The 16,178-nt window shown below is 43.4% G+C and overlaps 1 protein-coding gene across 1 annotated transcript in view; it reads right to left on the bottom strand.

The window, feature by feature from the left end:
- Sema6a (semaphorin 6A) overlaps positions 1-16,178 on the bottom strand; it is a 116,853-nt gene that overhangs the window by 18,018 nt on the left and 82,657 nt on the right. The window contains exons 11-19 of the mRNA XM_051163069.1: positions 15,671-15,802; positions 14,173-14,328; positions 12,710-12,886; positions 12,027-12,167; positions 11,860-11,940; positions 9,714-9,772; positions 7,165-7,185; positions 6,996-7,046; positions 1,542-1,706 (exon numbers count right to left, since the gene is read on the bottom strand). Of these exons, the coding sequence (XP_051019026.1) occupies positions 1,542-1,706; positions 6,996-7,046; positions 7,165-7,185; positions 9,714-9,772; positions 11,860-11,940; positions 12,027-12,167; positions 12,710-12,886; positions 14,173-14,328; positions 15,671-15,802 (983 nt within the window). The remainder of the gene's footprint in view (positions 1-1,541; positions 1,707-6,995; positions 7,047-7,164; positions 7,186-9,713; positions 9,773-11,859; positions 11,941-12,026; positions 12,168-12,709; positions 12,887-14,172; positions 14,329-15,670; positions 15,803-16,178) is intronic.

The following is a 16,178-nucleotide window of genomic DNA, read 5'->3' on the forward strand; positions in this document are numbered from 1 at the left end:
AACTTGATGAATGGAGAAAAATCCACGCTGCCCCTCTCAGTGAAGAGCAGAGAAAATGACTGCAACCCAAGCTTGACTAGAAAGACCTTTCCCCCCCTCCAGAAAACTGTAGCAGAGAAAAACAAAGTGATTTTTTTTTCCCAACTAAGTTGTTCCTACTTGAGATCAGAAGCCACATACAAATAATGGCACATGCTGGGGCTTGCAGCTGGTTGGGCAGTTTTCCCTTTACTGAATACTTTCTTTGGCTGTTAAGGACAGATAGCCCTATAACTTAAAGAGGCCGAGGAGACAAAACCAGCTTTGTTCTTCTTTAAATAGATTTGGGGCAGGACATAGGAAGAAGCAGAAGTCTACGGAAGAATAATACGGTCAGCAAAGAGGACACATAGAAAAACAGGATAAAAGGGCCACCTTTACCATTTAGGCTCGGAAACTAGGGCAAGAGAGTTGGCACAGTGCTCATAGGACAAAAGCGGATTAAAAATTATGTGAGAAAATTAGCATGGGAGCCTGTCTAGAAAGGACTTCATGGGGTGGAGGGTGGGGGTTCGTGAATGCCAAAAAAAAAATAAACCCCAAGAGAGGGCATGACACAGACTGTCCGCCAAGGGTTCCTGTGGATGATGCTTGACCCTCAAAACTCGAACCTCAGCTTGGATGGAACTCTTAAAAACATATAGAAGCAAACAATTCTGAATGGGGGGGGGGGTGGAGATGGGGCAGCAACATAACCGGGCCTTTGAGGCACTGATTAACAAGACTGTTTTCGGGAGAAGTAAAGGCCTCTCTGATCGCAGCTGCAGCTGAAGTAGGAGTGTGTTACCAGAAGCAGCAAACAGCTAGAAAAGCCATGACATTTCCTGTCTGGAGGCCAGCACAAGAGAGCCAAGGAGAATTCAGGACAGTTCACAGTAGAGCCCCTTTCATTTAGCGAGGAGGCTCCCTTTCCGTTGTAAATGCACAGCGATTCTCCTTGATTAAATCACGTATTTTTGTTTCAGCTCTTGCCCTCTAAGGGTGATTACAGTAGCCTGCAGACCACCGGCCTATTCAGATTCAGCACCACGAGAGAGAAGGGGGCGATGCCAGCGTGAGGAAAAGACTTTGCCATTATTCCTCAAGTAGCTGACTAGCAAGCGGGATTTTGCTTCCATTGCTTTCACTTGCTAAAGCTTGCATAGCATTCCGCTCCCCCATCACTGTGGGAGAAAGTCTCTAAAAACTCATAGCATCAGACTAGGAGGAATTCAGAGTGGGAAGGGAACTGAGGAGCAAGCATTTGCTCTGGAGCAGCCTATGCCTCATCTGAAGAGAGGAAGTGCTGTCTGTTCTGCGTGGTTTTTCCCAGGCTAAGGAACAACTGGGGATCAAGCCTGGCTTAAGGGTTGGGTTGCAGTCTTTTCCGAGACCCATTCAGTCATGGTGCACAGGGAGCTCCTAGTGCAGCGAGGATCCAGCTGGAAGCAGGTACACAGTCCTCCCCTTTCCCCCACCCCTCTCCCCCCACCCCAGAGGAAGAGACACTTCCAAGGCCTTACCCTTCTTGTCCTGGTGGTTATGGGAGGACACTGCCCCCAAAGGGTCTGTGCTGCCGGGTGCCTCGAGCGGGTCGTTCCAGTCCAGCATGCCTCCCCTAGACTCATACCCATCTCGGGACGCCGAATCTGACGTCGTGGTGCTGGGCAAGAGGGAACTGGCGTGCCCTGTTTTCATCACAAATACAGTTAGGGAAACATCACCTCAGACAGCATTCCCTTTGCTCAGAGACCTGAAGACCGAGGGCATGCCTTAGCAATGACAAGGCTTGCTGGTCGGGGGGTGGGGGGTGGGCTGTGCTGAAGATCTTTTGAACTTGTAGTTAGTTAGTAGACAAAGGGCCGGAGACTGTCTCTGCCACAAGTGGGGTGAGCCTGGGAAATCATTTACCCTGTCCTTTGCCACACCGTAAGGACAATGAGCCCCTCCCAGCCTTGGCATGATAGAGTTGAACAACAGTGAGAATGTCACACTGCCCAATGCATAGATGCTCAAAAACTGCTAGCGAGCACCCTTCTCTTGTAAACGTCCCATGGCAGGATGAGGGACACTCCAGGGACATGGTTTGTGGCTGATGGGGCATGGAGGAAAGTGGACGGCCTCTCCCATCCCAAATAACTCAGCTATCTCAATTCCTTTCCGGCCAAGCTTCATAGTGTGTCTAGTGTTCCACGCTCAGGGACACTCTTCATCCTGCGAGGAGCTCCCTCTCCCAAGGGATCTGTTCCCACTTCACTAGCATGAAAGCCGCCTCCACTACCTGTCTTTAGGGATGCATCTTCCATGTTTAAAGCTGGTTTCAGCATTTTTTGACTCAGATTTATGAGGCATTGGTTTTGTTGCCTCACTTACTGAGATGATTAAACTTGAAAAAGGTAGATTCTAATCTTGGATGTGGCCCAGCATAGGGCAGTGCCAGAAGACTGGTGAGACTGGGAGTCATGACAGATACTCTAGACATTTCCTGTGAACACAATTTAGAAGCTCGATCTCCATCATGCCACAAGATTAAATGCAGATTGTATCGGATCCTTTCATCCCGGCTGTCACAATGATTTAAAGAAGGCTGATTAGGCATCTTCCCTTGTAGAAATAAAATATAGCCTCTCTGTGACTTTTGAGTGGATTATTAAACCATCTTGCCCAAAGCAACATCCTGAGCACTTTTTGAAAAAGATATCACTGGGCATCATAGCACGTGCCTGTAATCCCAGCACTTGGAGGCTGAGGCAGGAGATTTGCTGCAAGCTTGGGGCCTGCCAATGCTATATAGAGTAAGTTCCAGCTGAGCCTGAGAAAGAAACCAAGATAGCTACTGTATGTGTGTGATCACCATCTTTGGCACAAAGGCGAATAGAGTCAGAGTAACTCTAAACATTCCAGCCTCAGGATATGATCACCGTGTACATGATAAAATACTGACCACCCGAAAGACAGATCCTCCTTCTAGACAAATCCTATCTCTCTCTTCTTTTCATCTGCAATCATCATTGGAAGCTGAAGACCCAGGAGACTTTAATATTACAAATTATGAAACAATGTACTTTTAAAAACAGCATTATATAACTTGAATTTTTGCTTCAGGGAAAAGTAACCCATGCATGAGAAAACATTCACATAAGCAATGGAGATTTCTTTGGGAACGCCACACCTGTGTGCTGCCACAAAGCTTTGGTAACACTTAAGAAGTCTCTGCCTGTGAGGAACCTGGGTGGTTCCCCCACACAGCTTCCAACATCTGTTTTGTTGAAAATAGTTTGCTGAGCAGCCCACTGCTAAAAATATGCTTATTTAAGACACAGGAAACACGTGATTCTAGACCCTGCGTTTCTGAATTCTGCATCCCACCTAATGCTGATAAAAGAACAGGGGTGAGGAAAATCAGCCAGAGAAACGAAAGTAAGAATCTCCTTCCTGCTCACACTGAGGTCTGAAACATGTTTCCTTCCATGCCTGAGTTCAAGACTACATTTAAGAAAAATACAACTCAGCACCCAACACAAGAAAAGAACTAGAAATTGCTTTGTAGGTGGGTAGGGTGGTGTGGGATTCGGCTCCCCTTCAAGTAGCAAGAACTTCCTCTACCTGAATTGATAGGCATTTTGAGCACTTTCAATTTAACTGTGTTCAAGGGGCAATTTTACGGTAATGCCATAAGTACGGTTTAGTGAGAACATTTCTTAATATGGTAATCTAGGGGAAAATATATGCCTAAGGGACACATTTTTCCGTAGAAAGATTTCCTGGACCATATGCTACAGATACATGGAAAACTCATTGGTGATGGGAAGTGATGGCTACGAGAGGAAATTAATGTGGACCAGATGGTAGTTAGGTAGGAAAACGTTTCACACAAATGTGAGAAATCAGCCTTCTTCTTATCTCTGAAGTGGTGTTAGTCTAATACACATCATATCTCGATTTTCTGTATGTAAATCTAGAGAAACCATGCATCTGATTTGCTCAACAGAAAAGGGGAAAGAAAGAAGCTTTGCCATCTTTTAAACTTGTGCTTAAGGATGGGAAGCACGGGCCGGCGATGAAGGAAACGGAGAGCAAACAGTGTGAAGCCTCAAGAAGTGCAGAGCCGCCAGATGAGAGCGTGGAGAAGCAGCCGCCCTACAAGCAAGGGCGATGAGCATTCTGTTGATTCTCCACGCTTACATGCGGCTGCTAGGAAGTCAGTCAAGGAGATTCTTTCTCACAGCTTGGCCTTACAGGCTGTCTAGTTTGTAGGCACTATCTATGAGACATTGTAACCAAAACCACATCACAAAACAAAACAAAACAAAACAAAACAAAACAAAAAAAGGGCAATGGCTCATGGGCATGGTGTTGCATGTCCATAGGTTTGCTGTAAATCTTCAGTGCAGTAGGAGGAGTTACATTTTAACCAACAGGACGTATGCTATGATAGTCTGCAAAGATACACAACTACAGATATATTCAAAAAGTTAATTTTCATGCATCGTGTTGTTTCTTTACATCTACAAGGCACTATGATTCTAGAGATTAGAGAGTCTTCCCACTAGTCTAACTGTTAACAAAGATTGTAACTGATTAGACATAAAAGAGAAACAATTTCATTTAATAAAGACAGGAAGAAGAAGAAGAAGAAGAAGAAGAAGAAGAAGAAGAAGAAGAAGAAGAAGAAGAAGAAGAAGAAGAAGAAAAAGAAGAAGAAGAGAGAAAACAATCAGGGCCCAATTCACTAAAAAGGGTTCTTGTGTATGTGACTGGTGTTGCCTATAGCTTTAGCCAACAGAAAGCTTGCACAGTGCACTAGAACGATCCCTATAACTGAGAAAAGAAATCCTACTTTTGAGGTTTGTTCTGTGGGCCTAAGTTGGCCAGGAAGTGCAGGGCACACAGAGGACACAGCTACTAACAGTGCAGGTGCGCTCCGGACTGCCTTCCTTACTATAGTCACACCAAGAAATGTAGTCATTTATTTGGTCCGTTCTCTGGAGATTAAAATCCTGCACATTCTCCATGCATGGCATATAGCAGGCACTCAACAAATATTTGCTGAATAAATCAATTAAATCTTTTCTTAGTTAATATGAAGATAATCATCATTTATGAAAATACATAAGTACTATCTATCTATAGTATCACACTTTTTTTTCCCCTTAAAAAATGTACTGCGTTTTCCTTCCCTTGAATGCCTCTCCCTATGGCCCCTTAGTAATTTCCTGACCTCTCTGATGGGCCATCAACTCATCTGGATGGTCAATTAGCCACCTAGCCACTGCATACTGAATACCTCCTTCCTGCAATGGCTGGGACCATGAGCTAAAGGGCAAGTTTACTCTTCTTTGGTTTTTTTACAGATGCTTCAGATCAACAGCTCACAAAACTGGGCATTATCTTTTAAGGAGGAAAGGAATGATCCACACTTGCTTGGAGAGTGAGTTTTGTCCTTAAAGAGCATCCCAGTGTTTGTCTGTTAGAAGAATCCCCTGGGAGTTACTGTTGGCCTTGAGCAGCTGAGGAGTGCTAGGAAGGTTGCTCAATTCATCTCAAGGTCTGAATTTCTCAACATCTGATACAAATTATTGGGTTATAGGCAATGATTGCAAAGTCTGACGTTGCCAAAGAACAGGTGCTAAGTGAGTTTCCTTCCTGAAGGTTGAGGTTAAGCTAGGTGACATTTGCCTTCTGAGCAATTTTCCCTAGCCAGCGCTGTTCAATATTACTGCTCGAATCATAGATGCAAGGATGTCAAAGGTGGAAGGATCTTGCAGACTTATCTGCTCTACCCTGACTTGCACAGTGAGGGGGTTGGCAGGGGTGGGGTGGGGGTGGGTGGGTGGGGGGGAGACTAGCTTGCACAGCTCTGGCCTTTAAGACAGTCTGGAAGACTTCAATAAGCCTTCTAATTTACGCTAATCGGGTTCAGGGATTGAAAATTCACATAGAGGGATTGAGCACATTTGTAGCCACCTTGAACTATTCTTTGCTTCCTAAATTTTGTGGCTTTCCTCTTCTTTCTGTCTTTCCCATTTTCACCTACCCTTACATTCAAATACTGCTCCTTAGCCATTCTTTGGTTGTGTATCTCAAACAAAACAAAACAAAACAAAATAAAAAACAAAAAACAACTATAAATGGCTGGACTCATGGTCAAAATTAAAAGGCAGAAGCTTAAATTTGATACCACAGAGATGATTTTCTATATGTTTTTAAGGACACATTCGATTATTGAACTTGATGAATGCTTTGGAGGTGCTTTGAAAAACAAAAAATGAAACAGCTGCAGTTTGGCTTGCATGTGAAGAAGTAAGGAGACTTCCGGAAGCCCAGTGTGTGCTTGTGTGCTTCAGGCAGAGAACAATGGGAGAAATCCTGTTTGGACATCACACCCTCCGCCTCAAGCTTCCTAGTATATATTCTGAAGAAGTCTAGCTGGAAATGTGTTTAAATATTCAGACTCTTTCTGAGCTTACATTTTCTCGGTTGATTTTGTGCGGTATACAATGGTTTGCCTAGTAAAGCCCTATTGTCTGTGCCCTATACAGGAATTCTTCTGTTGAGCAGGTTATCCGTACAGCCAGGATTAGGAGGATAGTACTCTCTATCAGCTGAGCGGTTATAGTTTATGGGTTATGAGCACTATTCTTTTATCCTGAATCTCCACACATACAAGCCTTTTTAAGAAGAAATTTCTTCTCTGTCGAGAGTTCATTAGGTAGATTTACCAAATTTTTGAATGTTGGCATGTTTCTTATCATATGGATTAAATATTTAAGACTTGGTCTCCCTCATTATTGACTCATATAAGCAGAATAATTTTTTTTTAAAATAGAGTGAAATCTAGAAATAAATTTAGTGAATTGGGGCCCTGAAGTAACAGAGAATCTGGTCTAGGATTAGGAATGAAAACTATAAACTACCAAAGGATAAGTAAGTTTAAGTATTAATATTGATATGTATGTATATATCAATAAACTGACCATACACTGTGTTGAAAGACATTTCATAATCTGGTAGAGGAGTTGAAATGTCTATAAAAAATGAGGATAAAGATTAATTAAAAAGAATCCTAAGGTATAAAAATATTCAGATGGATTAGTGCAATAGATTTCCATGGACATGAAACTGTGACAGTAACGTCTTCCTTACCATTCAGTGCCACGAAGGAATCTGAAAGACAAAAGCAGGGAGGTGGTTACTTTAGCTGCACACGATCAGTGTGGCTTACTCGGTGAGTGGGGAGGAGCTGATAAGAACCTGGCCAATGTGGGAGCCAACACTGGGAAGGAAGCCTTTCCTACTTTCTGCTTGTGTAACCTCAGCCACTTCCTACTCGGACCAGTTTCCTATCTCCAGATCTCTTCCATGGGCGCCTTTCCCCCAAAAGCCACTGCTAACTGGCAGAGAAAAGTCAAGAGGGAGCAGAGGAAATGGGCACTGCAGGGATGATATGAGAGCCAGGAAGCCACACTCAACTTTATACAGATGGAGGCATGGATGTGGACAAAGTAACTTTCTTACATATTCTATCTGGTTCATCCTCATAAATGACTGAACACGACCAGTATCACAATGTTCTGAACTCAGAGAGAGTTTAAGTAAAAAAATCCAAACTCACACCCTTGGGAAGCCACAGATGTAGGGTTGTGCACTAACGTCTAGCTCAGATCACTGGCTCAGCAAACACTGGCATAGACGACTTTCCTAAAAGTCCTGACAAAGTCAGTGCAGCAGTGATGTAACTGCCCCCTGAATACTGACACATGCATAACTGTGTGAGGCAGAAGTAGTTCCTGTTGCGGTGGGAGCATGTGGAGAGAGAAGCTCTCAGGACAGCAGGCAGGCAGAGGCATAGTCTCACCTTCTGTCCTGAGTGGGGACCCCAGAACGGAACATGAGGAAACAGGTTTTACTGTTGACCCTGGGTGTAAAGACTTAATCAGTAGATTGGGACCTTTTACTTTATATGTCCTTGTTCTCGGAGGTTCCTCTGTCTAAGAACACAGGTATGTGCAGATACTTGATGCCCAGTAGCAATGCATCAGCATCTTTTTTGGACAGTTCCTGATTCAAGCCAAATCTATGTTCCTATTTTTCTACAGACGCTCACACAACTGGATCACGAAAATGCAATGAAAATGCTTTCGAAAGCTAACTTAATTAAGCATCTGTAACAGCACCAAACCCCACAAAAAACAAACAAACAAACAAACAAACAAACAAACAAAAAAACCCTGTATGCCCCAAACTGAAACTACAAGGTTCAAGATATTAAGGTCCAATGATCGAACTTCAAACTGTTTTACTGATATAGATGAATAGCCACACACATGGCTCAGACGCTTTGGTGATAACATGTCTCCTACACCAGTTTTCACGTGTAAATATTTCATGTGAAGATATGAAAATGTTGGCCGTATATTTTACTAATAAACCAAATTATGTATAAGTCAAGAAAACTTGTAGATAAGGCTGATAATTGCTCTTTCTTTGATTATCTTGTATTTCTTGCAAAAGCACTACAGCCTGGTCTGAAATTTCAGCACTTAATACATGATCTGTTTTATAGGGTCAAATGCCATTAGTCACTCAGTTTTGTTCCCTTAAGAGCTGTTTTTCAATGCCATTTTGAATGCAAGTTTCATGAAATTCAGCAAACGAAACATTAAGAAAAAAAAAAAAATCACAAGCTAGGTGACTCTTCTTTTAGAAACCCACACGCCCATTCTCAGATCTGCCTTATTCTCTTCCAGAATGCCTTTCTCTTAACTCCAGTGCTCAGAGATTGGTTAAAAGTCTTAGTAACCTCCAACTCTGCTTTTAAAAAACAAGTTACAAACTGAACGCATTTTTTCCTAAGAGCATAGAATTATTATTTATATTCACAATACTAAAGCCTTTTTCAGGAGACGCCTGATATTGATCAGGTCATAAGACAATGGGACAGAGTTCTGAGCTCTCTCCAGAAAGTTCTAAGCACAATGCTGCCACTTTAGTATGGGACATGAACTCTAAGAATGACATTGTGGGTTGCTTTCTACAAAGAGGTCATTTAGAATTTTTTTTTTCTCATCTCAAATGGTTTCATTCTGAAAAATAATTACTTTCCTCGGTAGAAATGTTAAAGGGCACTACAACAGTCCCAGCCAATTAAAAAGCTACAGCACGGTGATTAAACTTTTGATTGTTTAGCTAAAATGCAGTGTAACAGCACATTATGAAAAACAACAAAATTCATTTTTGTAGTGGAAATGATGACATAACTTACTGCTTTGCTATAATTACTATCCTCTAGCATGGCTTTGCTTTACAGCATTAGAGCAGAGGGAGAGGTGCCTGCAATAACCATGGCAGCACTGTGCTCCACCACATCACGTTCTTTCTGTTATGCCCACAGTCGGCTGCACTGAGGTCTACATGTGGTATGATGCTTCTAGTCCAGCAGTTCTCACCCTTCCTAAGGCTGCGACTCTTCAATTCAGTTCCTCGTGTTGTGGTGACCCTAACCATGAGACTACTTTTGTTTCTATTTCATAACCATAAGCTTTCTGCTATGAACCATACTGTAAATATGTGTTTTCTGATGGTCTTAGGTGACCCCTGTGAAGAGGTCTGTTGACCTCAAAGGGGTCATGACCCACAGGTTGGTGTTCTAGACCATTTGATAAAAGCAGACAGAGATTTAAATTTTTACTTACTGTGACAGTCTCCTAGGCCATCTGTATTGCCACGCTCTATGTCCTGTTCAAAAGCCAGTCTTTAAAAAAAAAAAAAAAAAAATTGGAGAACAAGGAAAGAGAAAGACATACAATGCCATGAATCATCACTCAGGAATGAGCCTTAAATTTCATTTAAAAAGTGACCCTTTGGCTATGCTGAGTGGTGGGCGTAAACGAGAATCAGCTCTCTGAACCTTATAAAATGAGTTTTACATTTATATTATATATTTGTAAATGTGAATCTCCAAAGAAAAGCTATGATACATGTGACTTCAGGTCAGATTCAGGCCGCTAATTAGTTTGTGTGTTATTCTTATTCTTTCCTTACTCTGGTTCCTTGAGCGCTGCCTAAACATCTAAAAGGTTTGCATGCTAAAGCTCACTCCTTGTATAAGCAGTATGGGAAGTGTAGATTAAAGCATCTGCTCCTTTCTGCATCCTTTCCCACCCTTATCCTTGCTTTCCCAGGCCCCCTTTCTCTATTTCTTTTCTACAAAACACACATAACCAAGTGTTTAAAGGCACAGCTGGCCAGTGAGCATGTGAAGCCTGGGTGAGGGCAGACCCTGGCAAGGATCTTGCGTGCTCTCTCTCTCTCAATCTCTCTCTAATCCTCAATGTGCCTGTCCTCCTCCTCCATTCTATGGATCATCGCTATTCATTTTAATTTTTAAAACAAGCACTCGGTTTGTCCATTGGAATTGAAATTCTGACATGTGGTTGCCTCACAGGCTATCATGAACCACATGAGAAATCTGCTTTGAAAGTCACACCTTGATCTAATAATCCATGTTTAGCTGCTAATGTCTTTGGCCGTAACAAAAATTAAATTCATCCTCTAAGGATATGGATTTTTTGTAATGAAAGCCAGTATGCATCCAGTCTCAGAGCCCACTCTCCCAGCAGAGCTACACATGTGTTGAGCAGTGCTTTTGGCACTGAAATATAAATCTAGGACTTAAAGGAAGCCGCTGGGGTTCTGATAGTAACTTTAAAATAGCTTATAAAAGTCTTGTTATCTTTGTTCACTTGTTGAATATAGGACACATGATGAGCCACCTCTCAGTGCACCCCCCACTTTCTGCTCCACCCCAAGGATTTTCATGAAAAGATACAAAGCCCCTACTCTATCTGAAGTCGGCAGAGCTACCTGCAAAGCCATGCTAATAATACATAGCGGGTCAATGCTGAAGCACTCAGATTCCCAGGACATATTTTACAGTTTCTCATTAGCCCAGTTGAAGAAAAAACTTCTCAAATTATGTGGGTGGTGGTCACCAGATAGTCGCTCTCTGGTTGTCTAGCTGTTTTAAGAGCAGAAAGGATGCTCCCAGTATGAGAAAACAGCGCTGTTTCCCAGATGGAGCTGGAGAAGTTCTTTTGTTGAAAGGAAACCCTGCAGTGCCCTGGACACCTCCCTTGGCATTATGCACAATCTCTCCGAGACATGCTTTGAATATTTCTTCCAAATGTTATTTTAGATTTCACATCCACTGAAGTAAAAAAGAAAGAAAGAAAAAAAAAAAAAATCACAGGCAGAGCAGAGGGGCTCAATCTATGGGACCAATTGGGAAATTTCCAAACCTTGACCATGTGCCTAACGGACAATAAGGCCAAGGTTTGTTCAGCACAGGAGAAAGCTTTATTGAATGTGAACACGGTGCTCAAAGCATGATCACGTGGGTTTATAAATGCTCTGCCATTTCTCCAAAGCCTTGTATGGTGGGTCAATTAGGAAACTCAGTGTGCTGTGGCTGGACAAACCATCCACTAATCTAATTGGTTCCCCGCGGCTCCTTTCTCTGCTGTCCTTACACTGTGATGCTCAAGATGGGTATTATCATGTCCCACTTTCTAGGGGACATAGAATACTTTTGAAGCCTACTGTGTTTCCTTTCTGTGTTCTCAACCAGCCTGAAGGTGATTATTCTATGGACACTCTGCTAGGTGTGAGGCAAAGTCTATGGGCTGAGTTGGGGATGGAGAAGGCACCTGGTGGTTCTGTGGCTGAAATCCTTGTACCCCAAGGGATGGGTGCTGATGGGTTGCAGGAACACAACTAAGCCTACATCTAGCACGAAGAGGGACCAAGACAATTTGCCTTCCCACATCTCAAGCTCCTTACCTGGTAACGAGTGACAAATGGGCACAGGAACCACTTTCCTTTACCCACCCACAATATGGGTCTCTGGAGGCGATACAGGTTCTGCAGGAAAAGGATGATGGTCAGCTACACAGGACTGTTTTCTACCACTATGGATTTTCTAATGGTCAGAGAAGCAAAAGACATACTTTTTACACTTCCCATGTCGCTCACAGCGGCCAAGAGGCACCTTTATCACACAAGTGGAGAACGCAACATACAGCGAGCCGCTTGCTCTGTCGAGCTGCATGCCCATGATCCTTTTGTCTTCCACGCCATCATAGCTGCACCTGGTTTTATGAGGTACGAGAAGACCATCAGCAGATTCTTAGGAACAATTTTCTTTTCTTTTCTTTTTCTTTCTTTCTTTCTTTTTTTTTTTTCAAGACAGGGTTTCTCTGTGTAGCCCTGGCTGTCCTAGAGTCACTTTGTAGACCAGGCTGACCTCGAACTCACAGTGATCTGCCTGCCTCTGCCTCCCGAGTGCTGGGATTAAAGGCATGCGCCACCACTCCCGGCTAGGAACAATTTTCTATCTCTTACCACCACCCTTACTCCACTTCTGGACTGGCATGCTGGTCTCATGATCTGATATAATTAAAGGTTTTACAGACCTTATGTGGACACCCTACATGAGCGGCTATAGGGACATACATTACTGGCAAGGAAAACTAATGCTTTTCATATGCTCAGTATATTTTTTTTTAGAGATGGTATGAAAAGCCACCTAGAACTGCATAAGCTAACTTGTCTACCATGATTTTCCATGAATGGAAAAGGCTGCAGTAACATGACAAATAATTACCAAGAAACGACCCAACGTTTGACTCACTTTTCTGGGTTGTAAACATTCATCTCTTCCAGGAAAAGGCTGCCATTTAGGAAACCACCACTTCCTATCCTGGCCAAGAACTTCAAGATGATTCCCTTTTCTGATCCCAGGAAAACCACAGTGTGATTCTGATATGGCCCAGCAGCGTTGTCTACTGCAATTTTGGTCAGGCGGTATCTAAAAATGACAGGATCACATTTGGGATGGGGGTGGGGTGGGGTGGGGGACGGAGGGAAGAAACTCTCTGTTAGCCTATCATTAAAGGTCCGCTTTCCACCTCAAACAACTGTGACACAGCTTTCTAGTAGCAATGTCATGACAAATATATGCATGTAAGTAACGCTCTCAAGCTGTTTTTGTCCCTTATTTTCATATGCAGAACACTAGTATGATCCAGCAGGGAGAAGGAAGTATGTGTGTATAGAGGGCAAGTTCCATAATAAATAAATATCCGTAACCATATGAAACCGCTCAGCAATGATCCCTTCCATGAGCAATAAGGAAAGACTGATGGCTCCAATGGAGGGGGCGGGCATAGGAAGTGAATGTGCAAAGAGGAAAGCAGTGATAGCATTCTTTATACTTCTCCTAGGAGGCACAGAACCTCTGTCCACAACATTGGAAACCTTTCTGGCTGTACGCAAAGGAGTAAGTAGGGGCCTGACGGTGGAGGGCTCGGAGCAGGACTACTCTCAGAACATGCAAGCCAAACCACATTCATGAAGGGAACGCTGGGAGACAGGCCTAGAGTTGAGTCCTAGTGGGCATCCTCTTTCTGGGGAATTCTATGATCATTCCACCTTTCATCGATACCTATTTGTCCTAAGTGCCAAAACAGGGACTTTCTAGAAAACACCAGCATGGTTTCATAGTGTGTTCAATAGGGTCAGGGGATGAAAACCATTTTGTGTTATTGACTGCCACAGTTTAGAAAAGACTATTGTATTCTTTTGAAAATAACCTCCAATTAGAAAGGATATTTAATGCTATCGGAGCTCTCCAATCAGCTACTGCTCCTCTCTTGGCATCGCTTCATATAGCAAATACCCAAGTATAATTCCATCACGCTGGCATGCCATTACAAAGACAGCATCCCTTCATGCCAGCCACCCAATCTCGTGTAAACCACAAACAGGTATCCACTTCTCAGAGGCTCGCCTTCACCACGCCTCTGCACCGCACAGATTGGATTAATAAGCTGATCTGGAAGGAACTATTTTCTTCCTTCTAAATGCTGGCACATGTAGAACTAGCCTGAAAACCCTGGCAGGCTTCTCACTGAGAATGTGGCGATGGGGACTTGGTGGCATCTACCCAGCCTGTCAACATTTCGTAGCTGAATCGATGCCCAGCATAGCAGAAGATGCTTTTGGCATTTCAAAACAATGATCCACTGACAAGATCCCTGAGCACAAGATAAAGTCAAGGAAGTCCACTCAGGATGTGGTGTGCTTGACCCCCACCTGACCATTGTTCTCAGGAACCAAGGTCTGTTGATGATGGAAGGCACTGCATCGTCCATGAGTGGATGCGTCTTAATGAAGTTCAGGGTATCATCGGGAAACTCATTGGAGGTTGTGTATTTTTCTAAAGAGGATGATCCAGCACAACAGCCTGGCCTAAAATGAAGCAAGGGGTGGAAGGGAAAGGGTTATTTCATACCTTCTGGCAAATTCTTTGAATGAACTGCTTCACTAAGCACCCTGCACGAAGGAGACTGTACTGCAGAAAGCGAAGAGGAAGTTAAACAATACAGAATGCCACCAAGTACAATATGCTGAGATTTCCTCTAGACCGCCTTCTCATTCCATGAAGGAGCCTTAGCCAGTACGGCTCAGTTTCGTCTCTAGGCAGCTTGGCTTCCATTCAGATGCACAAACAAACTCCAGTGAACAGAGATGGAACTGGATATGAATAAGTGTGTGTGTGTGTGTGTGTGTTGGTGAGGGGCATGCTTTTCGGGGATACTCTATCTTTCAACTTGACACACACCTAGACATATCTGGGAACAAAGAATCTCAACTAAGAAACTGCTTCCATCACACTGGCCCATGGGCTTGTCCGTGAGGCATTTCTTAATTGGTAATGGACGTAGGAAGGCTCTGCCCACTGTGGGTGGTACCATCTCTAGGCAAATAAGCCTGAGACATACAAGAGATGTAGCTGAGCAAGCTAGAGGAGGCAAGGCAGGAAGCAGTATGCCTTGTGATTTCTGTGTCAGGTTCCCGCTTTGGCTTCCCGCCTTGGCTTTCCTTGATGACAGACTTTAATAAATTCTCTGTAAGCTGCTTTTGGTCTTGCTGTTTATCACAGCAACAAAAAGCAAACTAGGATGTCTTGCTAGGCGAAAACTCAGTGGAGAGGTTTCCATGTAACTTAGACCACAAAGGCAGAGGTGTGGAGTACGTACTACATGGAGTTAGAAAACAGGATGGGAGAAGTGCTATTCCAGAGTTAGCTATGAAGAGGTTTTATAGGACCAAGGAATTTCTCCAGTGTCCCTGGATCATGGGCCTCTGTGTGAGAGGGTCTAGGGCACAGCTCGGAAAGGGCTACCACTATACTGTATGTGGGTGCAGAAAAGCAACCTACTGTACCAACTATACACACTTTTTGACCTTGATCTGAAGCCCTGGACTCAGCTCTGATCCCACTTGTTCCCAAAGATCCACAAAATATCATTTACATTTCACATTTTATTGAGATTAAAGATAAGAGGTCATATAAAATCAGAGGGCAGCACAGCAGAAGGCTAAAGCCATGGTTTGTAGGTACTAAAGATAACTCTGGGTTCTGGCAGAGAGGATGAAAACAAATGGTCATGAGGGTCTTTCTGTTGTTCTTGGATGTCTATCTGCCTAGCTTGTGACAGAAGCCACTCATGTGTGGTCCATAGGATGCTCACTATCAGAGAAGCCAGTTTCACCATTTTGGAATTTAAAAATAGCTGAATAAATGTACCTGGGTTTAGGGACTCGCTCATCTGGAACTGGGGTCCAGGTAGAATCAGGTGATTTCTGTTCCTTGAATCTCCCAGTGAAAACATTGGCAATGTCAAGCATGTCATAGGCACAGACAGCAGACCCAGGGATGCTGCAAATGACATTTCACGCAAGGGGTCACTCAGGTAACTGTAACACATTCCTTTAGAAAACATACTCTGAAGAAACTCTTATTACAGTCAGGGAGAATTTAAAGCCCATACCCAGACCACTGCAAATGAAGGGATTGTAATGTGTAAAGAGTATGTATCTGCCAACCAAATTTGCATCAACAGTCTTAAGGTAAACTCAGGGCGTGGGGGTGGGGGTGGGGTGGGCGGGAACCTATTGTTTATGGGGGAGAATTATGAGCCAGTTATAGAAGGTTCATAAACCCCACAGAAAACAGGGTCCTGTCTTTAGCATAGCTAGATCAAAGTTTAGGATGGAGACAGGTATAAACATTCCAGAGCAAGCCAGTGTGAGCT

This window comes from Acomys russatus, chromosome 20 (genome assembly GCF_903995435.1).
Source record: "Acomys russatus chromosome 20, mAcoRus1.1, whole genome shotgun sequence".
Taxonomy (NCBI): domain Eukaryota; kingdom Metazoa; phylum Chordata; class Mammalia; order Rodentia; family Muridae; genus Acomys; species Acomys russatus.